The sequence below is a fragment of the Ascaphus truei genome, chromosome 4 (assembly GCF_040206685.1).
Source record: "Ascaphus truei isolate aAscTru1 chromosome 4, aAscTru1.hap1, whole genome shotgun sequence".
NCBI classification, from domain to species: Eukaryota; Metazoa; Chordata; class Amphibia; order Anura; family Ascaphidae; genus Ascaphus; species Ascaphus truei.
Genome location: NC_134486.1, coordinates 125,189,513 through 125,217,508, shown reverse-complemented (window position 1 = coordinate 125,217,508; position 27,996 = coordinate 125,189,513). Strand labels below are relative to the sequence as shown.

The window sequence follows — 27,996 nt, the reverse complement described above, 5'->3', positions numbered from 1 at the left end:
AGGCAGTGTTTGTAAGTCCTGGAAGGTTTTTCATACTGCAGTAAAATGTCTAGCTCTAAGCAAGGAAGCAAGACAAACCAAGAAGCCATGGAGCAAATAGCTAAGGAAGCTAGCAAGAAATCAGCTGAGGAGCTGGTGTTTACTTATAAAGGGGTTCTGTACCCCAGTGCTGTCTGTAGTCAGGAGACCTTCCAAGAGTTAGAATCTTTTGAGGCCAGAGAAGAGGATTTGCTGGCTGTAACTTATCCCAAATGCGGTGAGTGATTAGACATAGAAACATAGAATTTGATGGCAGATGAGAACCAACCACTTGGCTCACAGGGTCTGCACATTTTCTTATCTGATGTAAAACCTCGGACCCTATTTCATCCTTTGCTTTCTTTCATATTTAGGATGGCCTATATGCAGTATAAGCCAAGCATGTTTGTATTCTCTTACTGTATTAGCCCCTAAACACCTCTGTTGGGAGGCCTTTCCACGAATCAACCACCCAGTCATAGAAAACATAGACAGTTTATTCAGTTATCAGATTACCCGTGTTCGTTGACCAGTGCATTACATAAAGCAGTATTGTTGTGAATGTAATTCTGTTAACCTCTTAGTTCCCAGGTGGGACAGCAACACAATGCATTACTATCCTATTTTGAAGTGAAAGGATTGGTCAGAGGTTTAATTTACATGTGCAGTACATCAACACTTTTGAATGTGTTATATTGCAACAACAGTGGTTATTTTAACCCTATTGTACTGCGCTATGGAATATGCTGACACGTTATAAATACATTATAATAGTAATAATAAGCGGTGCTATTTCTTAAGACATCTTCCAATACAAGAAGACCCCTTATAACCTATTTACTTAAATGGGCTGTAAGGTACATTAAAATGCAAACACTCTGCAAACACCATACATAAGACTGGCCACTGATGTGTTAATTTTCCAAGTTCACATCCAGGAAAATGTGAATTCTGTCTGTCTGTTCTCTAGACTGGTGCAGGCAGCAGAGACAGATGGAGGCTTGGGTGTAAACTCTATAAACAAACTTTATTTCACATGGCTACAGTATAGTGACTTGCACAGTAAAAATCGCTGGATTTCTTGCTGGTTGTCCTACTCTGTGCCCTGGTCTCCTCCAGCCTGCTGGAGTTCCCTCTCATCCTCAACCAGAAAGCCCTGCTAAGAACCAAGCCCAGCCTCTTGCTAGGGAGAACCGCAGCAGCTGTACAGCCCAATTAAAGCAACAATATGTGAGCCGGAAACGGAGAGAGGGTGAGAGAGACAGAGAGAGGGTGAGAGAGACGGAGAGAGGGTGAGAGATGGAGAGAGGGTGAGAGAGATGGAGAGAGGGTGACCAATGGACAATCCTCACAATCAGAGCTCGATGACAGTACTTTTACACCAGAAGTAAGAAAGACTTCTGGGTCAGACCACTAAAGCTTGCTCCTCTCCTTCTAAATCTACCGGCTTAACTTCTGTTTAACGCCGGGGGCCTGCCGCCACATACCATCTCCCTCCACCTGTCTTTAATACCACCCAAAAGTAGGCATGGAGGACGGGGATATGTGATGATGAGGGGGAGAAGTGATGATGAGGGGGAGAGCTGATGATGAGGGGGAGAGGTGATGATGAGGGGGAGAGGTGATGATGAGGGATACAGGTGATGATGATGAGGGGGGAGGTGGTTGTGATGATGATGAGGGGGAGAGGTGATGTGATGATGAGGGGGAGAGATGGTGATGGTGATGATCATGAGGGGAGAGCTGATGATGTGATGATGAGAGGGAGAGCTGATGATGAGGAGTAGGAAGGGGAGAGATGATGAGAAGGATGAGAGGGAGAAATGATGAGGAGGAGGAGGGGGAGAGATGATAAGGGGGGGATATGATGATTATGATGTGAGGGGAGAGATGATGAAGAGGAAGGGGAGAGGTGATGATGAGGGGGAGAGGTGATGATGAGGGGGAGAGGGGATGATGATGTGATGATGATGATGATGATGAGGGATGGGGAGAGATGAGGGATGGGGAGAGATGAGGAGTGATCATGAGAGAGAGGATTAGGGAGAGGATTGCGGAGAGAGAAAAAAATTGCAGTCAGTATTAATATTAATGGAGCCCTGAAATATTTTTTGCCCGGGGTCTAGCCATGCTTTTGTGCACAATATATAGTAAAAAACAGAATTGCATATAAGTTAAGCATTTGGTGTACCAAAGTAGAATACTGTATAACACCGATCATAATACGGCAGAAAATACTGAGGCTAAAAAATAATAATGTAAAAAATCTCTTGAATTCAAAATTTCCTAATTTACTGGCAATTTGGTAGCATCTATGTATTTAATTAAATTGCATTCAACAACTTGACCACAGAGGAAACATTTTTTTTAAAGCTTAGGAAAAATAGTGATCCCTTTATTGCTTTAATTTTACAATATTCTTATGGGAAATATATTACCACCTCTTGGTGACCCCCATAGGCCCTTATTCTATAAACGGAATAAGCACTGATCTGGCACTATTGCATTGAAACCGCATTGACTTCAATGGGCTGAGAGGCTCTATCATAGTTTATATAATGACCATAGTGGCAGTCACGGAAGACCAGACAATTACACCGGGATCGCAAGCATCAAACAGAACGAAGGAGTTAAATAAAAAGTTTATTTCGTCCGGAACAACAAAAGAAATGCAGGGCACAAGAGCATCTTATATCAACGTAACAGAAGGTCACCAGGGGAATCCTTGCTCACTATATGCGGAGCGTTGCCGTAGCTAGCTTACCTAGGATGTCTTCCACGATCCGTCCGCCTCAGAGTATCCCAGTACCCTATTATATCACCTATCACTTCCAAACTTTCTTGGGCACCATTTGAAACCCTAAAAGACCTGGTGCCGATCAATCAACGAAGAGATTGTCTTTGCTGGCCAATCAGAGAATGAGGGCTCACCTGAGACAGACCAATCAGAGCCGTGGGAGATGACAGCAGTTTAGGACAGCCCACAGAGCCATGCTTAAGGAGAGTGGGAAATTCAAATTCACCAATGGAAAATGAGCCAGTGGGCCTAGGACCCAGGCCTCAGTTCCCACATTCAGCATGATATCTCCCACAAATGGCTCTACTATTGGAATAGGTGTTTCACCAATCTGAGTCCACAGCTTTCTCCACTTCCGAAGTCTTACCAAGCACTTCCCCTAGCCCAGATTAGATTACAGTCCAAGATTTAATTGTATGTTGGCCGGGCTGAGTGAATTATTAGCCAACAACACAATTGAGTCTTATGAAGTACACAACAGCAATATAAACAACGGAATAAATTGGCAACACGGGGGTAACACAAAATAAATTTTGCCAGCCACTGAGCCACTTTGGCTACTGACAGGACCTTATGAGCCTATAACATAGGCCGCTTGATTGGTTAAGGGTAGCTAGCAGGCTTAACATTTAATAGGTTGCCCCTACCATCTCACTGACTTTTTATCAAAGTCTCCCAGGTGCTCAATTCATGCAATAAACAGTACCAGATTAACCACAGTACCAATGAAGGCCAATTCGTTTTCTTTTGCTTTGATTTATTTGGTGCAGATTTTTGGCACCATTTTTGTTGTTTGTTGAATATCTTAGTGTCAATTTACTCGTGTAAATTATAAGATTGTTACACTATTCCAGTGTCCAAGTGCAGCTCCATATACTGTAAGAGCAAGGAATATTATGATCCTAAAAAGATATGAACATGCATCCACCATTCACCAAGTAATTTTATGGACCACTAATATAGGGGCTCCAGGGCACAGCTGTACAATGCAGGCTAATTGTTAATTTTGATTCTGCTTGTGTTTTAGGAACAAATTGGATAATCCAGATACTACATGAGATGGTATATTCCATGCAGAATAAACAACCATCATTAGACCACGCGATGATTGAATTTCAAAAATTAGAGGTCAGTGAGGACAATAACAAATAAGATTATGTTTTTTGGTGTTATCAGATTTAGATAACCCCTTTTATAAGATTAACCCTGGCACTGCCAGAGGGGCCAGCAACGTATTGATTTTGAGGGTTTGGTTTACATACAGATTTGCAATCAATATGGATTGAAATCCTAAATACAAAAAGTACAAAATCAGATTGATTTATACCAAGTCTGCTGGGAAAGATATATTGAAATATGCAAACAGTTTTTAATAATAGTAATTATGTGTCTGGATTTTACAGATTTCACTTTATTTAGCTTTGTAGGCACTGTTTGTTGAACAAAATATGCCTCTCTTCCACTGGTAGTGTGTTCTAGCCTTCTCGTTTCCCTTAACTTAGTCCCCGATGATCTACTGTATGCATATTTCAAATCCACAAACACCATTATGGGCCTCATGCTAAAAACAGCAATAAACCCCTTATCGTCAGTCTATCGCCAAAAAGCCTACTGCTATTCAGTAAACCCCGATAAGCTGGCAATAAGAGCAAAAATCGCCACTTTTTTTGGCCGAGAAAAAAAAATGCCAAACGCGCGGCGATAAGTCACTTATCGCCACTTATCACCAGCTTCTCAAACTCGCTCAATTCTAGTAGCCCCGATCAGCTTATCGAGGCTGATCGCCGCTCTAGAATGGAGATTTCCTCTCCAAATCGTCCCGCTACAGAAAGTTGGCAAGAAGGTGGTGAGAAGCTGCCAAGAATCAGCGAGACGCCAATTAGAAAAAAAATACATTTTTCCTGCATCGGATTGATGCCGGGAGACTCCGGAGCGGATATTCATTAATATCCGCACCGGAGAGCCCGGCATGAATCTGATGCATGAAAAATGCATTTACAGGCAACTTCATTACCTTAGCGGCTAACTGCTAAGGTAATGAAGGGGTTAACCACCAGTGCCATGCTTATTGTGGGTAGCGGGGTGAGTGAAGGTGGTATTTGGCCCTTGGTGGGTGTTTAGGCCTTGCGGGGGTTTGCGGGTGGACTTAGCCCCTTCATTACCTTAGCGATTAATAATTTGGGCTACTACTACTTCACCCATCCCCGCTACCCACAATAAACCAAAATACACACAACAGCCCTACTACCCACCTTCTAGGCCCCCAATAACCACAACAATATTTAATAAACAGCAATACACAACTCACCCCTGTGCCCCCAAATAAAACCATTATTTCTTTTTTTTAGACACAGGATTAATACACCAGGCCGGCAGGGGTCCCTGGGTGGTCCTCGCGGGTGTCTATGGACCCAACAGGGCACCCCGGGGGGTTCCCACGGGTGTCTGGGGGCCCTCGGGTGGTCCCTGCGAGTGTCCGTGGGCCTCCAAGGGGTCCCACCGGGACACTTGCAACGACCACCCGGGGACCTCTGCCGGCCTGTGGTATTAATCCGGTGTATAAAAAAAAATACTATGTATATTGGTGATTACGCCATATTTTAATTTAAATGTTATGACTAGTGTAGATGATCAGGGGGTCTCCGGAGCAAAACCACATTGATTTCAGGTCCGGGGACCGTGATACAATGCTGTCAAAAATGGTGATTTAAAAACCCTGGCGATTTTTTCTATTGGACTTTACTGCATGAGCCATTAAAATGTGGTAAACAACAGGGTGATAGTGTTGGCTAAAGTAAAGTTTAGCTAATTTTCAAAGATCACAAGAAACTAAAGTGTTCGTGAAAAAGGGAGTATAATGATGCTCGTCTCCGATAGGAAGTGGACCCGCAGAGCTGAGGTAGGGGTATATGATCACCGACCAGAGTCAGGGGAAATGAGTCCTATTAGAGTAGTCATAGTCTGGAGTCAGGAAGAGGTCAAGGCAGGTGACAGAGATGCAAAATTGAGGTCACAGGCTGGGATTGGCAACAGGTAACCCACAGGAACAGGGAAGAGGAAGACATGGAATAGAATACCATGCTCAGGCAGGGGCTGGGAGTACCTTGCTGTTATTTAAAGCACTGGAACAGGTGTAGAAAATTACCAAGTTCAGGAAGAGGTTTGCCAGGAACCAAAAGGCCACAACGGCAAATCCTTGACTGGAACCCTTACAGTATCCCCCACCCTCCACCCCCGGCCTTCAAGAGAGACCTCTGGGAGATCAGAGCCTGGCTTGATCAGACCTGGAATTATTGGAGAAATGTCTCTGACTGTTGGCCGACTTGAAATGAAATGGTCTCTTCAAGGTAGCCACTTTAATATGGGACCATCTCTTTGGGGTAGCAGATTTGAGGCAAGGCCATTTCTTAGTGAGTACTACCTCTGAGTAGAAAGCATTTGATATGTAGAATGTATCATATGAAGACTCAGGAAACATTACAGTCATCGTCAACACAACGGCCAAGACTTGCTGCTCAGAGCGGATTCCATATACATAGGCATCAGTTCATGATGAGAGTCTGAATACTTGAAAATGCAGAGTGATAGCAAAGCTGAGGACTCGGGCACAAGCTGTATAAGTCCATCGGAAGACTGCAAGACGGATGCACATTTCTTCATAGTAGGTCCAGAGTACGAAGTAACAAGCACAGACAGTTGGTCAGAATCATAAGGCAAAAGTTTTAGTGGAGTATATTATATTACTCTGATCAGCATGTAAAAGTTAATGAAAAAGTTTCTGCCTCACGTTGAATCCGGTCAAAGGACAGAATGGACATTTTTGTCAAGGTCCAGTTACACATATTCACTTTTCTGTGACAGTTGAGGACAAAGTAGTTCTTTGCCATTGGATTGGCTGTCAGGTGGAGGCCATCACCCTTGAGCAGCTAGGTATCTGAGTGCATCAAAAGAGATGCCAGGGAATCTGTGAGCAGTAAACTTGTCTTTGACAAGGTAACCTTGGAATATGCCATGGACACATCAGGATTTGCAAGAGTATCAGTGTGCAGAAATGGGGGTCCTATTTGCAATGGGGGTCCTAGAATCAGCAGAGGAAGCATCAGAAACTGCAGAGGAATAAGAAAAAAGTGTGCTTGTCTTCAAAGCGGGAGCAAAGGAATCAGCAACGGGTACATCAGGCTCTGCACAGTAATCAGTAAGCCATAAACGTGTCTTTGGAGTGGAAGTCCCAGAACCATCAATAATTAAATAAGGTACTATAGGGAACTCAGTGAGAGGAAAACGAGTCATTGGTGTGGGAATTTTGTGATTAGAAATCGTACATCTGAAACTGCAGAGGAGTTAGGAACAGGAAAATTTGTCTCTGAAGCGAGACTGTAAAGCAGCAGTGGTTAAAAAAGGTACTGCAGAGGAGTCAAGAAAAAGGAAGTTTGTCTTTAAAACGGAAGTCTTTAAATCAACAAGGGATAACACAGGTACTGTACTGCAGAGTGAGATACGCTTGGCTCTGAAGTGGGAGACTGAGAATTAGTAATAGGTATACCAAATAGTGTGGGAACTTTAAGGCAAGACCTAAACAATACAGTGTTCATGGCGCAAAGTGATAAAACAGTTAATACTGTGGAGGCCCCCTTAAATCTCCAACATCACCGGAATTGTTCGGGCCTCTTGGCCGCGCGACAGCCGCATCTCCCGTTCAGCGCTAATAGCGCTGAACAATGAAAGCGCCTGCGGCGCTGAAACTAAAAAAAAAATGCAAGCGTCTGCCCGCACATTTAAAATTCCCGCGATGGCGGCCGCAGGAGACTAAAGGCGGCCGCCACTGTATGTGCAAATGATCCCAGTGTTAGTTAGCACTGAAAAACACATAAGACTGTAACTCCACGAAGAAGATTCTCCATGTCAGCAGACTCTTTGTAAACCTTCATATGAAGAAACACAAATGCAAGGATATACAGTAGTGCATTAACATTTACTTTAAGATGACAAGTGGAGTGCCCCCACTGCGGTTGAGAGACGCTGGCAGAGGCAATCGCGATCTGTTCCTGACTGAGAAGTGGAGCGGTCGCATCGAGTGCTGTTATCTAAGGAGAAGGGTTGAAGTGCACCCGAAGTCACTTCTTGTTTACTTAACAGTGGGGAGAGTGTGAGTGTGTTACCATCTCCTCTGTGTTGTTTGTCATCTTAAAGTAAATGTTAATGCACTACATCCTTGAATTTGTGTTTCTTCATATGAGGGTCTACAAAGTGTCTGCTGACCTGGAGAATCTTCTACTTGGAGTTACAGTATTATGTGTTTTTCAGTGCTAACTAACACTGGGTTCATTTGCACATATTAACTGTTTTATCACTTTGCGCCATGAACACTGTTTTGTGTAGGTTTTTTTAATTTGCGGTTTTGGGGAAAACCGCTGGTGTTTAGGCTGCAGCTTGAGTATATCACATTATTTGTTGCGCTTTATTATAGTTTTTTAACTAACTTTAAGGCAAGAGCCTTAGAATCAAGGAATGGGATATCAAACAAACATCGCAGGGAACCCAGTAGTAGGAAAACTTGTCTTTACAACAGGCGTCTCAGAATCAATAATAGATATAGTAAACAGTAAAGGGAAATCAGAGAAAGGGAAACATGACTTTGAAGCGGAGCTTTGGAAAATGTGTTTCTTGGTTCGTGGAAGTCAACATAAGCTTGGGGCCCCCAAGAAAAATAAAGGGGTATCCCAAGGATGTTGGGAGCAGGACTTGATGCGCCGAGTTGACCACAGAGGGTCTGCAGCATAGCGGTGATGGTGTCCAGCTTCTGTTCCAATGTATTTAGGTGGTTGGAGTGAGTCTCCAGGACTTGGTCCCCCTCCCTACATCAGCGGGGTCCATGTTTGGCTCGAGTATTATATAACGATGCTCGTCTTTAATAGAATGCGGACTGCAGAGCTGCGGTAGGTATGATCACCTACCAGAGCCAGGGGACGGAGTCCTGTTTGAGTGGTTATAGTCGGGAAGCAGGCAGAGTTTAAGGCAGGTGACACAGATGCAAGTTCGGGATCACAGGCTGGGGACAGGAACAGGGCTCAGAAATAGGGCACGGGAACACACAGAATAGAATGGAGTACAATTTTGGGCACCAATCCTAAGAAAAGACATTATGGAACTAGAGAGAGTGCAGAGAAGAGCCACCAAATTAATAAAGGGGATGGACAATCTAATTTACGAGGAGGGGCTAGCTAAATTAGATTTATTTACATTAGAAAAGAGGCGTCTAAGAGGGAATATGATAACTATATACAAATATATTCAGGGACAATACAAGGAGCTTTCAAAAGAACTGTTCATCCCACGGGCAGTACAAAGGACTCGGGGACATCCCTTAAGGTTGGAGGAAAGGAAATTTCACCAGCAACAAAGGAAAGGGTTCTTTACAGTAAGGGCAGTTAAAATGTGGAATTCATTACCCATGGAGACTGTGATGGCAGATACAATAGATTTGTTCAAAAAAAGTTTGGACATCTTTTTAGATAGGAAAGGTATACAGGGATATACCAAATAAATATACATGGGAAGGATGTTGATCCAGGGATTAATCCGATTGCCAATTCTTGGAGTGAGGAAGGAATTAATTTTTCCCCTTAATGAGGTTTTTTGTTTGCTTTCCTCTAGATCAATAAGTATAGATATAGGATAAAGTATCTGTTGTCTAAATTTAGCATAGGTTGAACTTGATGGACCTACGTCTTTTTTCAACCTCATCTACTATGTAACTATGTAACTATGTAATACCATGTTCGGGCAGGGGCTGGAAGTACTTTGCTGCTATTAAAAGCCCTGGAACAGGTGTAGCACATTACCAAGTTCAGGAAGAAGTTTGCCATGAACATAGACGGCCACAATGGCCACCTAAGGGCAAGCTCCAGCAAAACCCTGGACCAAACCTTTACAAGGACGAGGCTACCCCACCATTGCACCCACCAGTACGCGACAGCAGGTTCAATAACATCTGCTACTGTACATCTTTATTTGTAAGGAAAAACAAAGATGGCTGTGGGGTGACTTAATTGGAAGCTGCAATGACATCTCACGTTATTTTCACGACTTTGTGTTGGCCACCAGAGCAAGGTTGACCCCAGTGGCCATATACTGGTCAAAATGAAATATCTCAGGAACTGGAGGTCTGCGGTTTAGTTACGGGGATTCCTTGTCTAAAATAAGGTAATTATACAGTGCATGTGTGTAAAAAAAATGAGCAGCATAGATGATTGCTTTAAGGAGCTAATTTTATTGGTAATTTGTTTGCAAAGTACTTTTTTGGAAATCTAAGTAGGACTCTTTTTTTAAAGTCCTGTTTCTTCTCTATTACTTGACAATCTTCTCAGAAAACCACAACTATGTTACTGCTGTTACGAAGGTGATTTGGGGACGATATTTGATATTAGATGGATAATACAGTACACTTGTGTTATAATCTGTCATAGTTTTTCCCCATACGAGGGAGAGAAAAACAATAAAAATTCAGTTAGCAAAAGATACTCATTTTTAAAAGTCATAGGGGTATATATTAAGTGATCGTGCAATATGTGGCATTCATATGCAACATGCCACTCATTTGTATGGATGTTGTTGTGCGTGCACCTACTGTACGTAAGCATCCTTGTAAGCGAAGAAACACAGGTAAATTTCAGCAGTATATGAGCATGTATAGGTCGGCATGTATTTATATAATTGTGTGAGAATGCAAAAGTAGCAGTGCCTTGTGTGTGCATTTAGCAAGTGTCAGTGAATTACTTTGTGTGCATCAGTGTGTTCATAAATTTGTTCAGTAGGGTTAAAGAGCAATAAGTACTTACGTTAGGGATCAGCAGCCAGAAATGTCAGAGGGTAATATATTGCTGCTACTATCAGCAAATTAATTAATGTTTGTGCTTACACATTTTCATATGTCCGTGTGATGACTGGCTTACAAATATAGAACCGTACGTTTCATTTTATATGATTTTTTCTTCCTCTTAGAAAATGAAAGACCGACCTTCACCAAGAGTTTTTGCATCACATCTATATTATGATGACATCCCGAAATCCCTGTTTGAGAAGAAAGTTAAGGTAAGTGCAGTTATAATGACATTACTTCTTCACTAGCTCTTCTGAATATTTATTATTATTTTGTCTATTTCCCAAGCGCGTTTATTTCCTTTACTGTTGTTGTCTTCACCGTCTCTCCTGTGAGACTTTTCCACGGATCCACTACCTTGTTGAGTTAACCTCTAGATCTTCAGATTTTTCTTCCAGTTTCAGTGCATGACCTACTCTTCTAGCATTCTGTTTTCTCTGAATAAATGTATCAGATTCCCCTTGATACTTTATTGATAGCTTTGAACTTTTGAAGTGAAACTTCTTTAGTGGCACCTATTCTGATGGGGCAAAACTGGAGAGATGGAGACGAAAAATGAAACGGTAGTGACGTGACGTCACGGCTCCCCCTACCCCCCACACGCCTGCTGTGACATGCGGCGGCAGCGGCGATAGCCGCCGGCGCCGCTTCTAATGGCCGCTGCTCCCCCCACACACCCGCTGTGACACGCTCCTAACGGCCGCCGTTACCCCCACACGTCCGCTGCCATGGGTATACCAAGATGGCTGGCACATAGCTTCCGGTGCTGCGGGTGTAGTAAGATCGCAGAAGCCCCGCAAGTCCTCCGGCTTTGAGAGGAGGAGCCGCTGCTCAGCCTCTCTCCTCCCTCTTCTCTACCTCCGCTTCCCCTTCCCTGTGTCCCGCTGACTGAGCGCCGCCGGGGCCGGAGGAGAGGAGCCCCTGGATCATGGAGGGTAACCAAACAGATATCGCCGCCGGCGCCGCTCCTAATGGCCGCTGCGCTGTCAGCATATGCCGCGCATGTGCGCACAGACACGTTGGCTCCTGCTCCGGTAACACGGGAAGCGGGGGGGGGTTTGAGCGCGCCGCTTCCCACGCAGCACTGCCGGAGGGGGGCCCACTTAAGCACAGTATCTGCCCCTCACATACGCCCGGCCTTTACAAAATAAATGCCCCTTATACATTAGTAACCACTATACACGTGTCAGCTAATTACAACCATTGCCCCCGTCACACAAATTGCCCCTTCGCCCGTATTACTTCCCTACCAGCATCCTCAATTTGCCCCTTTATAGTTTCTGACACCTCAACATGCACCTCACACACAATAATTGCCCCCCTGATTAATGATTCTCAGTAATATGCCGCATTTGCCTTCTCTCCCCCCTCGTATTCTGTATCTGCCCCTTCACAAACAGCAATTGCCCCCTGCCCATTACACTGCCTTGCATGCACCCATGCACCAACCACTGCTCACTCTAATGGCAAACACCACAAATTTACAACTTCCAAACAACTACCCAAATTCCTACTCGTACTGTTACTCTCTTTAGCAGGTGATATTGAACCTAACCCAGGTCCTCCCATTTCAGCTCTGTCCCATGCCCCTGTGAATTCCACCTTTAAATTCCAAAAAAGGGCTATCTGTCGCCCATATAAACATCCGGAGCCTGCTGCCCAAACTGGACAAACTAAGTGCTTGGTGCCTTATGCATAAACCCAAAGCCATCGTTCTTACAGAAACATGGCTAACCCCTAAAACCCCTGATGCAAATATCGCCATTCAGGGATACTCCATTTTTAGGAGAGATAGGTCAAAGAGAGGAGGAGGGGTGTTATTTTATATTGCAGACACCTTAAAATTTACACTGTTAAATTGCCCACCAAGCCCATCCTCTTTTATAAATTCTAGTTGGCAAAATCTGCCTCCCCTTTTCTAAGCCCATCTTGGTTGCTGGCATCTACCGCCCCCCTAAAGCCCCTCTACAATCCCTGACTGATATCACCCAATCTCTTGGCTCCATTTCCTCTCTGAATGAGAAGAGTGAGCTGCTAGTTCTTGGGGATTTCAACTTCAATTGGCTTGACCCTAAAAACCACAAAATCCAGATACAACTCAAGTCACTTAACCTATCACAACTCATTTCCCAACCCACACGGATAAACCTGAAATCGCATAACCATTCCTTGCTAGACTGGATTCTCGCCTCAAACCCCAGCAGAATCCAGTCCTCTGGCATCCTTCCTGACATTTTCAGTGACCATGCAATAGTGTACTGTGTAAGGAAAATTAAACCGCCCCATTCAAGCCCTAAAGTTCTCCTCACTAAAACATTTAAAAACTTTAACCCACAACAGTTTAGGGATAACCTTACACCCATGGCACAGAATCGATTTAATTCCCGACCCTGATTCTGCGCACGACTATTTCCAATCCGAGTTCTTAAAACTCTGCGATACCCATGCTCCACTATGCAAAATAAGGGTACGGGGGGCCCACCTTCCATGGGTTACAACTGACCGTATAGCACTCTACCAGCTCAGGGATACCTTGTGGAAAAGCTACAAAGTAACTGGCACTACCAAGGATCTCAATCACTACAGATGCATGCGGAATATATGCACAAGGCAAACAAGGCATGCAAAAGCACAATATTACTCAGACAATCTCCACCAAAATACATCAAACCCAGCTAACTTCTGGCAGGTTATCAACAATATATTCCAGCCTCCTAACCATCAACAACCAAGTAATATCACTAAGGGGGATATTACTCTGACAAACCCCACTGACATTGCAAATGCATTCAATGATTACTTTGTGGGGTGTGCCACTAACTTATTAGCGAAACGCAGCCCAAACCACAAATCTGAATCTCATCCTGGGAGTACACACATAGCCCCACCCCCTCCCAACACTGCCCACAATTTTCAATTTGGCCCAGTATCTGAAGAGGAGATTATACAAGCACTCCTCAAACTAAAACTAAGCAGCCAATGTGGACCTGACTTACTACAATCTAGGTTCCTACGACTTGGTGCCCCAGCCTTTGCCAAACCAATTGCGTCCATAGTCAACTCTATCCTGTCTACAGGCCATATCCCTAAGATCTGGAAAACTGCCAGAGTTGTCCCAATCTTCAAAAGTGGGGACAAAAACACTGTCTCAAACTACAGGCCAATCTCACTTCTCCCAATTCTATCCAAAGTCATGGAAAAATGTGTCCACTCCCAATTAAGCGATTTCTATACCAAGACAAATTTCCCTAGCCAATTCCAATCTGTTTTTTGTCCCAAACACTCCACGGTAACTACCCTGCTAAACGTTTGCAATGAAATCCAGTGTGGAATGGAACGGGGACATCTCACTGGTGCAGTATTCCTAGATTTTGCAAAGGCTTTTGACACAGTTGATCATGCTATCCTGCTTAACAAACTCCAGAGGTCTGGAATAGGGAAGCATGCTTTAAACTGGTTTCAGTCCTACCTATCAGGAACATCCCAACATGTGTCCATCTCAGGCTCTAACTCCAACCCCCTGGATATCACCTGTGGTGTCCTGCAAGGCTCTGTTCTGTGGCCCTTACTCATCTCAGTGTTCATTAACGATCTTCCCACAGCTTGTAAGGAAGCCTCAATACACATGTATGCAGATGACACAATCTTATATGCACACAGCCTTAGCCTCTCCGAGCTTGAACACGTACTTCAGTCTGACTTTTTGAGACTCGAAAACTGGATTTCCCAAAACAAACTGTTTTTAAACACTGACAAGACTGTAACAATGGTATTTGGGACCAAGACTACATTTGTAAAGCTTCCACTGACTGAGCTCCTGATTAGAACCAACGCTAACACCACCCTAACCCCTGTCACTAGTTTTAAATACCTGGGCTTACTGTTTGACTCCCACTTAACATTCGGAATGCACATTGATACCCTGACAACCAAGACCTACTGCTGCGGCCAAGTTTATTCGAGCATTTGCCCGTTCTTGGCCGCAGCAGTAGCCTGGCGCGCGCCGGAGGGTGACGGGCGCGCGCCGAAGCAGCGGAAGAGTGCCCTCCGATCGGGGCGCTCTCCCTACCGCTGCCGGGTCCGCCGGGTCCCCTGGAACCCCCTGCCGCCGTCCCCCACATCGCGGGACACCAGGGCTCCCTCGGGGAGCCCTGGACGCGCGTGCAGGGGGCGCAGGCTCCCAAAGACGCGTGACCGCGCGTCGGTGATGCGCGGCACGCCGAGGGGCGGCCACTAGCAAGCCGGGAAATCTCCCGGCTTGCGGATCTGGCCGCACTGCGATTAAGTGTGTCGCCAGTGTATGCCAAACTAGGGGTACTTTACAGGAACAAATCCTCCCTGAGTCTCCTGGTCAGAAAGCGTATCGCACAGCAGATGCTAATGCCAATTATTGACTATGGAGACATAGTATATGGCTCGGCACCTCAAACCCACCTTAGCAAACTTGACACCCTCTACAATTCAATTTGTCGTTTTGTTCTCCAATGCAACTACAACACACATCACTGCGAAATGCTCAAAGAACTAGATTGGCCATCACTAGAGTCTAGGCGCAAAGTTCACATTTCCTGTCTTGCCTTTAAATTCTTCATGGGCAAGCTACCCAACTATCTGAACAAGCTCCTCACCCCTACCACATGCAGCACTTATCACCTGAGATCAGACTCCAAAAGACTGTTCATGGTCCCAAGGCTCAACAAAGTATCCGGCCGTTCCTTCTTCTCCTACAGTGCACCCAAAACTGGAACAACCTACCAGAGACTCTCACATCCACCACCAGTTTAAGTTCTTTCAAATCTAAGGCTGTCTCACATTTTAATCTGGTCTGTAACTGTTTCATACACCCATAATATAAATTATCTTTAACTGTGCATGCAATGTCTTGTATATAATGTATACCCTGTTCATTTATGTAACTGTATTTGTAAGCATGTATTATTTGTCTTACTCTGTGCCCAGGACATACTTGAAAACGAGAGGTAACTCTCAATGTATTATTCCTGGTAAAATATTTTATAAATAAATAAATAATCTATTGCCCTATGCCATTGATATCAGGTTTCCTTTACACAATTAACCCCTGGCATGCATTAATTTCCCCCTGACACGCATTAATTACCCCCTGGCACACATTAATTGCCCGGGTACTCACAGTTCCTGATATCCGATATGAACACGGCCAGGACCCGCATCCCTTCCCCATTGGACATGGCCGGCACCTTCCTCACACCCAAGGACAACCTTATAGCCAAGCAGCAGCCGCCGAGTCCGGGGTCCTGCGTGCACGCAACCCCAGCGTTTGTCTCCCCGGCTGTGTGTATGTGTGTAACGTATGAATGTGTGTGTCTCCGGGGCCGGTGTGGCCGCGTCTCACGGGGGGGGGGGGGGGGGGGGGAGAAGAGAGAGTCAGGAGACTCAGACAGCCGCTGCGGGTCCGCACCTCTGCCTGGGGTGGGGGGAGTCAGGAGAGAGGGGGCAGGACACAGAAAGAGAGACACACATATACTGACAGACACACACATACACACATTGACTGTCACATACACATACACACATTGACTGACACACACACACACACACACACACTGACTGACACAAATACACACACACTGACTGACACACACACACACACATACACGCACTGACACACATATGCACGCACACTGACTGACACACACACGCACACACACTGACTGACACATACACACACTGACTGACACACATACACACACTGACTGACACACATACACACACTGACTGACACACAGACACACTGACTGACACACATACACACACTGACTGACACACATACACACACAGTGACTGACACACATACACACACTGACTGACACACATACACACACAGTGACTGGCACACACACACACACTGACTGACACACATACACGCACACTGGCACACATACACACGCACGCACACTGACACACGCACACACACACACTGACTGACACACACCCCAATGATGCGCCGAACACCGCCCAATAAACATTACCCCGCCAATCAAATTTACTCATGCTCTAAGCAGTAATAATATTATTGTTTCTTTATATGTTGCTGACAACACACAAAGAAGTTTCACTTACTATGCGCGTGCACAGCACACACAGCTTTTTTACATTTCTATCATATCCACCCACCCTTTTCTTTCTTCCATGGTGTTCATATTGAGGGCTTTTTATCTCTCCAAATTAGGATGCAAACAATACATATTATGTGTTCCATATTTACATAGCGCCAACAGCTTTGATACAAAGACATCAGTGTGCAAAGAGAAAAATACAAAATACACAAGACAATAAAAAATAAGGTAAAATGCATTCCTTACCCCAAAGGAGTTTACAATCTAAGGCCTAGATCAACCAAGGTTTAGCAAACTTTTGCTAGCATTCATACGACTGAGGCTAAAGCTCAACACTCCTTTCTTGATGTTGGCTAAGTGGTATGTTTTGAGGCAGAACGAGGTGGAGTATGTTGGTGATGTTTACAGAGCATTGCTAATAGGTATTGTACTGTACGTGCCTATGTACTGGTTAGTTAAGTAATTTTAAAGCATTTATTCAAAAATACTTTTTATGTACAGTTTGTCTTCCAGATGGGGAGAAAAAAAGCTTGGCAGATAGGGAAGGGATAGGCGTTCCTTAGATAGGGAGTGACAAGTGAAAGCTCTATGCATAGAGAAGCAGTATAGGAGAATGGCGAAAAGAAGAGCCGGTCTAGAGCAGATTTTAACATGGGTGTAATGGGAGACCAGACAATTACACCGAGCGCAAGCACCAGACAGGAGTTAAATTAATGGAGTTTATTATGCCCAGAGCAAACACGAGCAACACAGTGCACAATAGAAAGCTTAAAGCTGCAGTTCAGTCAATATCCTGCATGTGTGGGTTTTTTTAATAAATCAGTTCTGTAGTAAGAAAAAATACTTTTAGCATTTTCTGTTTTAAAAAAACAACTTTGAAAGACCAATTTTCTTGTATTCTATTTTAACAACCATTTGCTAAGGCACAGCCCCTTCATGTCCTGTCACAAGCCCTGGCACACCCCTTTGTGAGCCCTGCCCTCCCTCTTGCACATGTCAGTGCAGGAGTGCTCATGAATATTCATGAGCTTCCACTGAGTGACAGAAGCAGAGGAAAAACATATCCCATATCTAAAGATTTCGCCAATCAATACATGGAAAATGATTTGACTGGCAGCTATACAGTTCTTTAGCTAATTAGAGATTGCCCACATGAAACTATTGAATTAAAAAAATAAATTAAATTTTTTTAAAAAAAAAACTGAATTGCAGCTTTAACTTACCAAAACAGAGAGTTATGGGGGAATCACAAAACCAGGAGACCACAGAATCTCCCAAAAGATCCCTAGTTGTTGCACTCCATGGCTGCTAAGATAAAGGGGGTTAAATACTTCCTGACACAATGTCTAATTGGCTTATAGAGGTACACAAAGTAACTGCTCCCAGCACTGTGGGAGGACGTTTACCGGGTTACTTTGTGTACCTCTATAAGCCAATTAGACATTGTGTCGGGGAGTATTTAACCTCCTCTATCTCAGCAGCCATGGAGTGTAACTACTAGAGATCTTTTGGGAGATTCTGTGGTCTCCTGGTTTTGTGTTTCTGTGTAAAACCATTCCTATGCACCGGCTGTGTCTTGACTTATGATTCAATATATTACTTAAATTGGTGAGCGGACAACCACAAGTTAAATTATGGGGGTGTAGCCACGTGTAAAAATGGTATACAGTTCTCTCTCATTCTAGCAGTAAGCCTGGTAAGTATACAGGATTGCCAGCATCAATCATGGAGGTTTGCCCTCACACCCTGGTGAGGTGTCATATGTAGTCAAGGGGAGTGGCAACAGGCTCTGAGTCCACTGTTAGTGACATCAGAGATGTGGCTGTTTCCTAAGGTATATAAGACACAGCACTGCCCAAAGTTAGTGTGTCAAGAAAGAGGTCAAGTGTGTTAATTAAGATTTCCAGAAAAGGATTCTACAGCAAGTAGTCTGACCTGCAGCAGTAAGGCTGGCAGGGCCTACCCTGTGTCCAGGGACCTGGCACAGGTGGTGATCTCCCTGAGGGGAGAGGTGATCTAACTCCATTGGGAGGGCAGATCTTCTGAAAGGAGAGCACTGAAGAAGATGAGCGGCTAAGCTGTTTGCTGCGAGGGGCAGTCTGCCTATACCATCAATAAAGATGCCCTTGTTCACAAGAACCCCCATGTGTGAGTGTGAAGTTACTCCACAGAGGAAGGCACCACAGAGGAGTTCCTCATCAGAACCATCTCCTTGCGGACGCAGAGATCCTGATGAGGTGGAGGCGCTGCACGGTATGTAGGTGCATGTATGCATGCACACTACCTCAGCTGCCTGTCTGGGTTGACATCCCCCAAACACCATCATGCGGGTGACTCAGGAGTCCTGTTGCCAACAGGTGTACCACCAGACACGACCATGTAATGGGGACCGGTTAGACCACAGGGGCCAATCTGAGATTGGGTGGGTCAGGAGGGTCCAGAAAAACCGTTACAGGGGAATACTAGCTCACTAGGTACTAGGCTCTGACATAGCTAGCTTACCCAGGATGTCTTCTACGATCTGTCCGTATCAGAGTATACCAGTACCTTGGGATGATAGCCACCCGCTTGCAGGTTCAAATCTTCCACTAGTCTCTGACACCAAGACTAGCTATGAACGAAGGAAAAACTCTGAATAACTGTGGAGCCCTGATCAGCATCTGTTTACATACTTTCCCAACCTCATCTGAAACCATGAAAGACCAGGTGTCGACAAATCAGTAAAGAAATTGTCTTTGCTGGACAATAAGAGGGCAAGGGTTCGCCTGAGATTGAGCAATCAGGGCTGTGGGGAGTTATAGTGCTTTAGGACAGCCCACAAATGCAGGCTTAAGGAGAGTTCACACTGACCAATGGAGATCAGGGCTACAATCTAGGCCTTGGTTCCCCGTTTCCAAATCATATCTGCCACCGAGATAGGCACCTCAGAGTTAGGGATGAATAAAAGCTCTGGTTTTTAAATACATGTCCCCCAACCTGAGTCCACGCCCTTTCCTACTTCCCTGGTGTTCCCAAGCACTTCACCTAGCCCAGATTAGATTACAGTCCAAGACATTATTGTGTGCTGGCTGGGCTGAGTGAATTATTCACCCACCACACAATGGAGCTTTACAAAATCAACCGAATCAACACAGGGAATAAATTGTCTACATGGAGGAAACACAGTATACATTCGGCCATATATGCCTATAACCTAGGCTACCATCTTGATGGGTAGGGACAACCAGCAGGCTTAACCTTCAATATGCATTCCAGACTGCCCCTACCATCATAGTGGGCATAGCTTGAATGTGCTAGAAGGAGGAGCTGAGGATTCTGAAGTCCTGAAGGAGAGAAGGGGAATTTTGTAGGTAATTTGAATTTGACAGAAAGCTCTGCTTTCATAATGTGGTGGAAAATGTCAGTAAAAATGTGTTACATTTTATTAGTAAATACATTTTTGCTATTGTACAATGGGAGGGTCTAGTTCGTTACTGTAAATCTTTGCTTCCAGACTTTAAAATACATGTTTCATCTGGTTGTTATACCAGCACACTCCACTGCCCCTCCCCCCTCATATCACCAGAGCTGGAGGAGTAATCGGTATAACAGGCCTGCATTGATAGTTAAATATACTTGTAACATCCTTTCCCTACCCCTAAGGGAAACCGCAGGTGTTATGCGCTTAGGTGCTATCTGTTGGCTTACAGGAAACCAAGCCTCCGCTAGTGGGGAGCCTGATGTGAATGGGTGCAGCGCCTCGACCCGTGAGGATCCCAGCATTGGCGGGATAGCTCCTCATGGGAACCGGTATACCTATACTGTATACCCCAGAAATCACACTCACACAGGTAATGCAATATGTCTTTACTGTGATCCCACAGTATAGCAATACAATAACAATAATAAGGGTGCTTCTCTCCCCCACAATACTTAAGATACCCTGGGCACCGGTAACCCTGTGTCCATCAGAGCCTTCCCTTGTCCCAAGTGTATATGTGAGGGCAGCGCTACCTTTGTGTATATTTGGTGTACTCTACCTTCCTTGTTCAGGCCTAACCATTAGATGCGTCCTAGATGGGGGTGATCAGGTCCCATGCCGCGGGGTCTCCGACAACAATCCCCTCTCGCCTCATGTCCAGGCCGCGCACGCGGTGCTGTCTCCAGCCGGAGTAACTCGTGGCACAGTCTGGTGTCCTGCTCCGCTGCGGAGAACTTACTATTGGGTAATCCCTATACTGTGGGCGAACCCCTCACACACTTAGCTACCATGAGGGGGCTGCCTAGGGGTAAAGAGTGGCCTAGTCCAGGAAGCTCCCAACTCCCTGGACACTACCTCCTCCTTCCACGGCTCCCTCAGGACTGACCTCGCAGCCTCCAGTCCCGCAGAGGATTTACTAGTCTCCAGGCCCTCGCCGTCCAGCGGCGCCAACCACAACATGGCCGCCACGCTACACACAGTCCATACTACACATGCGGCGCCAACCGCAAGATGGCTGCCACAACTTACCCCGATCCTCCTGAGCCACGGAATTGGCTCCCTACGGAGGTAAGGAAAGTGCCCTGCTACATACTTATGTTCAAAATCCATGATAATCTCCACTACACTGAACTAAGATCTGGTCATCTAAATAGGTGTGGTGCATGCTACAGTAGTTGCTCTCCTTGCCCAATTTTGACAAGTTGCTCAGATATGTTGTATTTTTGATATAATATATGTAAAGTAGAGAATGGTGTTAACAGGCAAAACAATATTCCCACTATTTTTTTTTATTATTTCCTAAAAGATACACAGATACACAAGATGTATAGAAACATTGGCTAACACTCTTTACTTACAAAACCTCACTTTAGTGCAGAAACTCCTAACTACAGTAGACAATACAGTATTTCACATACCTAACTTGCATATTATAAAATAACACAGATTATAGACAATATGTTCATATATTTTTTTGTGCTTTTTTTTAACAGACCTTAGTCATTTTTCGGAATCCGAAAGACACAGCTGTCTCGTATTTTCATTTCTATAATAATAATCCGGTGCTTCCTACCTACAGTTCTTGGGATTTGTTTTTCGAGGATTACATGAATGGAAAAGGTAGGGTTTTCACGTATTATGACCGTCACTAACATTTTGAATTATCATGTAAAAATGCATGCATTTAATAGAAAGAGTGGCATAAGAAAGAGTGATTATTTTTTTGCAGTTAAAATTCTATGTTTCTGTGTACTTCTTAGTAGTTTACAAATTACCTCTCTATGTTTTAGTACTCTGGGGATCCTATTTTGATCATGCTCTTGCCTGGAACAAACACATTGATGAGGAGAATGTCTTGATAATTACGTTTGAAGAGATGAAAGAGGTGAGTGCAGATTTCTATGGATTTCTTTTAACCCTTTGGGTGCTCTGAGATGTAACTACTATGGGGTCTGACACGTAAAGTTTGTGCTTGTTTTTGTAGGGAGATCACGTCCTTCGCTCCTATGGAGCACAGGACGCGATCTATAATGAAGAGGAATGGAAGGGGGATGACTCTTTCCCTTCCACCCCATCGTCAGTGATGGAGTGATGGCCAGTGCCGGAAGGGTTGTGGCACTCTGGTGCCTTGATCCCTCAAGAGGTTAAGAGACACTCCCTTTTATGAGTAAAGTTATTTAAGGACAGTGGAGCTGAATGACACTTAACCCCCCCAAGATAAGTATTACTACTTTACAATATTTTTTAACCTTTGAACATTTCAATAGTAAACAAATGCTCTAGAGAGATTTTACAATCTTTATCAAAGCTATGGATATGTTTTTCTTTTTGCTCTGTTCTTTGTTCACACAGAAGTAGCTGATAAGCTAGAAGTGCCAGGTCTCACCTGACATGAACTTTGTCTACAGGAAAAGAAAAAAATGCGCACCAAAGGCAAGAATTAAATACAAAAGTGTAAGGAGTGTGCAAAATATAATATAATAAATACACGACCTGAATACAGGATAAAGGAATCGGCTGCTAATCAAAAAGATGGCCCAACGTCTCACGCTAGAACAGTAAAAAAAAAAAAAAAGACAAAAGAAAAGCGCACAACTCATAGTGTAGTAAGCAAAATAAATATATCAATCAAATGGTGAGTGTGAGTAATGCACGTACAAGATCAAAAATAATATAGGACATGTCATTCATTAACCAGCATAATACCGCAGTCAGGCAGGAATCCTTGCAGGAAAGGGTTATCTTCAATCACTGAGTCCGGTAGGGATGGTAAATAAGTATGCCCCGTCCAGCTTCCAGCTTTTGTAGGCTCACTGGTATAAATATAATGTCTATGTCTGGCAGCGACCACAGGACAAATGGCAACTGCACAAGGCTGGTATAGATCGAATCCTCTATGCTTCTGTCTCCAAGTAATGCCAGGAAAAACACAGCTGGTTCTTCTGTCGCAAAAGCACTTGCTGTAACTCCCTCAGTGCCGCTAGTGTCTTTCCTCCTTCTCCTAAACACCATGTGTAGGAGATGTGTGCAGAGGTATGCAATGGAGACCGTTTTAAGGTGAAACTAAAATAAGGCTTTATTGCGCCTGTTCTTTTAACACGACAAAACATTAAAGCTAAACAAAATAAGGGCTTACTGTGCTTTGGAGAATATCTATACCTTTACTCCAGCCCTCTCTAACTGGGTGGGTAGCTTAGCTAATTACCACCACACACACACCCATACACATATATACAACAGTCCAACAAGAAAGTATCCTATCTGTTCTTGTAGCTGTTCTCTGCTCTCCTGTGTCAGAAACCTTGTGTGCTATGGAAATGTCTGTGTCCAGGTATAGAGGTCTTGTCCCGTTGTTTTGCTGTCAGCATACAGTCCTTCTGTGTGCATCAAGACATCTTTTCCTCTGGTCAGCCAAGTTGTGGGCTAAGAAAATCTCCTTCCTGTTTCTTATATCAGGCTTTTTCTAACGGTCCTAATCAGTCAGGTGGAGTCTGGTTGATTAAACACAAAAGAACAGCGCACAACGCTCATAGTGTATTAAAAATATATAATGTGAGGCACAATAAACGGTAAGTAAACTGCGTACATCAAGGATGAATTAATGAAGCATTTCAAGGGACAAATTACCCAAGCACCAACCAGCCGACTCGTCTCTACTCAGATGTCATCTGATATATCATGGGGTCTCCACATAAGGGGGTTCCACATCTGCCACAGGATGTTCCAGCCCAATCGATCTGTGGCCCAGTCACCAGTGGCGCCGTAAGGGTAAATAGTGGGTAAGTCCCAAGTAGGCAATAACCCTCTTAGTCCTTCATAACGGAGGATAGTAGCACAAAGTTTGTTCCACTGCGATAGATCTGGGCTGTACTGTTCACATCACTTTCACTGGGGTGGTGTGTAAGAGTGTTAAAAATCACATTACTTTCACTGGGGTGGTGTGTAAGAGTGTTAAATTGTAGTAGCGCACCTATATTCTGTTTTTTTGGAGTCTGGTTGATTGCCTGTGCAATTAACCAGCACACTGCTGGATTTAGAGACAATTTTTCTCAACAGTGATAAGTTCCTGTTACACCATGCAAGACAGATACCTGCTCAGGAGGGAGGGAGAGGAGAATCCCTTTCAGTTGATAAGCTCTGTTACCGCTAGTGTCTTTTCTCCTCCTTCTCCCAAATGCTGTACAAGACGGCTGTCTGCTTAGAGGGGAGAGAGGAGAGGGGGGATCCCTCTCAGCTGACAAGCTCCGTTGTAAACGGGATACTCACAAGTCACACCTTAGTTAGTGCGGTCGGTTTCAGGAAGCACAGCGTGCGGCAGAGTACAACACAGCAGTAGTGCCTATGGGAAGCACACGAGGAGGGCTTACAGCATCTACACCTCTCAGGGTTAAATAAGCATACAAAGTGTCCAATGGAAAGTTCAAAAACAAGCACAAAACAGCTAAAACATCTATTTGCAATAGCTGATAATCCAACACATTTCATATGGGTAACCATACTTCATCAGGCTCTAAATGTCTACAAATCACTGTAAAGCAGCCCTACACTACAGATGTGGCCGGACCGGACTGCTGCCATGCATGATCATGGCCCTAGAAACCATAAGGGGCCAGGGAGGATTAAATCTGCGGGGGTTCATGATTCTGAATGGGACCCCCACAGCGTTAATCCAAGCAAGCCACCAGTCTGGAAGAGCTGTGCAGAGGAACATAAATAGTCTCTCTCTGTGTCTCCCCAAAGTAGCTCTTATGGTGAAAAGCAGTCAGTACAGTTTTCCCAGCCCCTTGATGACGCAGATACCCATATATCGGTATCTGTGTCATGAGGGGGGATAACATAGGATCATAATAGGTCATCTACATCAATGAGATTGGACAGAACATTTAAATCTTTTAAATGTCCTCTCCACCCCCATTGATGTAGATGACCAACTATGGTCCTATAGTTTCCCCCCTCATGAAATAGATACTGATATTTGGGCATCTACATCATCAAGGGACAGACTGGGCTAATACAAATAAGAGTACTGATACAATGTTAAAATACATTACTTACCTCAGTTTCATTACCTTAGTGGCTAATAGAGCTATTGCCCATTACTGTGGGTGGAGGGTATACTCCTGTTGGTGGTAGAGGGTGGATGAACATGGGATTTGCCCTGGAGTGGGTGGCTAAGCCTCCTGCGATGGGTGATGGGAAGGATTAACCTTGTCATTACCTTAGTGGTTAGCCACTAAGGTAATGAAGGGGGGTAAGTAATTTATTGTAATATTGTACTGTATTTTTTTTATATCAGTCCGGTCTGTCCTGCCCCTTGATGATGTACTGTAGATGCCTGAATATCAGTGTCTATATTACCATATTTTGGTCATCTAAATAATCAAGGGGATAGGACATTTAAATCTTCATATTGAAGTGAAGATAACATAGGCACATGTGGAACATATGTAGTTCATATGTAAAATATTTTACTGCGGACTGTTGAAAAAGGAAAGTATGCTGTCTATCTGAATCCCCATCTAACCTCCATGTGGAACTTAGGTTGTTTAATACCAATAAACATTCAACCTGGCTAGGGGTGGATACAGATAGACTGCATATCTGTTCCATTAGCAGCCAACACTCCATTCAGACACTATATGTGCTTTAGACAGGCTGCATATTTATGTTCACTTACAACCAGCATTCTACACAATAGCATAATGTGCTGGGTCTACTTATATATTTTGTACTTTTTATATGTTTTCCCTGACTAATTAATTAAATACCGCTATATGGGAACTAGCCCCTAATTACTGTGTGGCTGTCCGGTTACCATCTGCTTTAATATAGATACTCATCTGATATATTACGGTATCATACATATATCTGCCCCCACTCAGTGCATGGGTATTTTATCATTATTTTAAGTGTTTTGTCGTATTTTATCTGTTACATTAAAACGTTATTATTTTTTGTATTCTTGTGTGACCAAATAGCGGTCGACCCTATTTGGAGGGTTTGGCTATTCAAGCCTTCATGGCGGCCACGCTATTACGTTTAGTGTGACTTATCGTGAGTGCAACTATTAGGGTTTTTTTGTGATCTCTTATCATTTTTGTCTGTGCCTATGTTATATTCTCCTCCCCCCTTGCACCAGATAATATTTTGTGTTTTTGGTCTATGGTGAGCGACGTGTTATTGTGTATGTTTTATTGAAGTGAAGAGTCTGTTATGCTAAAGTGATTTTTCTCATTGAAGGACCTTCCTGTGCAATTGAAGAAGATATCTAAATTCTTTGGGATCTCTTTGACTGAGGACCAAATTCTGTTAATTGAAAACCGAACGACCTTTAAATCTATGAAAGATAAATCTAAAGAGACACATGGTATAATAGCTGATGCTTTGTTCCGTAAAGGTAAGTAATGGGAAAACAAATACAAACTAATTTACAGTAGATAAGACCAGTTTTATATTTTATATTGTTGGATGTTAATGAATACCTTTATATTAACCATAAGAGTACCCGAGGGGCCGCGGCAGAAGAGTGGCATAACCCCTCCAGCAGTTCGCGATCACGTGGTCGCTCCATCACTGATGACAGAACAGATGGGTAGGAGTCACATCCCTTCCTTTCCTCATAGTGTGGATCACATCGGAGCGCAGGATGGGATTTCCTTTAGTAAAACCAGCAGGCTTTTTTTATACATAGCAACTACATCAAGGGGCCCTGGAGTGCCAGATTCTATGATATAGTTTCTACACCATGAGGGCACTCAAAGTGTTAATTCAAAATGTTCCCCCACATCTGGCATATAGACTGTCATAAGGTTGTAAAGAGCTGGTTCATTATTTATTTTTTTAAATATAATAACATTCAAAATTAATTGTAGTTGATTAATTGTCTAATGATGTTAGTTTGTGTTTACCAATATTAATGTATAGTATCCTTTTAAGAATTAGAAATGTAACTCTTTTTTTGTATAAAAAATATCTATTTGGACAGTAGCCCAGTAAAATATATTTAACACAGTAATGAAGTCCCTTGCAATAAGTACAGATGTAGCAGATGTTATTACCTAGTGAACGCACAAAACAACGTCTTAGATAATGCGTTCACCTTAAACATTGTTTTCAATAGCATTATTGTTATATAACTTCTGTTACTTCAGTATATGGGTGGTTTCTCCCTCCTATACCACAGCCACTACAGAAAATGAATAAATGTAGACTGTGATAAAAACTCACAAATACAAAAACATGTCATATCGTGATGCAAGCAGATTCAATAAGCCAAAAGGTTCATTCCCCGGTTAATTTTTTTTCCTCAAATACAAAAGCTCAACATTTATATAATATTTTTTGTGTACCAATTGTTGTGTCCTCAATGCATAAGTAGATAAGAAAATGCTCACAGGTAAAAGATGCAAATGAACATTTGAATCACAATCATATGGAAGAAAATAAAGTCCATAACTGCTAAATAATATATGTATGTAAAGGCAGAACGCTAACTCGTTTTCTCTTTTGAAAGGAGACGTAGGGGACTGGAGCAGCCTTTTTACTGAAGCTCAGAGCCAAGAGATGGATGCCAAGTTTGAACTGTGTCTAGCAGGAACAAAGCTGGGAGAGAAGTTGAACTATAATAAATATTGCAAGTTTTAAAAGTCATTACTTAAAACATGTCTTCAAATAAAAGAATGTATCACTGCTACCTTCATTTATTTTACATAAAGATACCACCATACCAAGCTATTTTGCATTG

At 43.6% G+C, this 27,996-nt stretch overlaps 1 protein-coding gene across 1 annotated transcript; it reads left to right on the top strand.

The window, feature by feature from the left end:
* On the top strand, positions 1–27,940 carry LOC142493083 (sulfotransferase 6B1-like). Its single transcript, XM_075596552.1, has 7 exons — positions 1–256; positions 3,843–3,943; positions 10,817–10,906; positions 21,746–21,872; positions 22,043–22,137; positions 26,493–26,649; positions 27,766–27,940. The coding sequence occupies exons 1-7, from the start codon at positions 46–48 to the stop codon at positions 27,894–27,896; spliced, it is 912 nt and encodes a 303-aa protein (XP_075452667.1). The 5' UTR covers positions 1–45; the 3' UTR covers positions 27,897–27,940.
* The last annotated feature ends 56 nt before the right edge of the window (positions 27,941–27,996 follow it).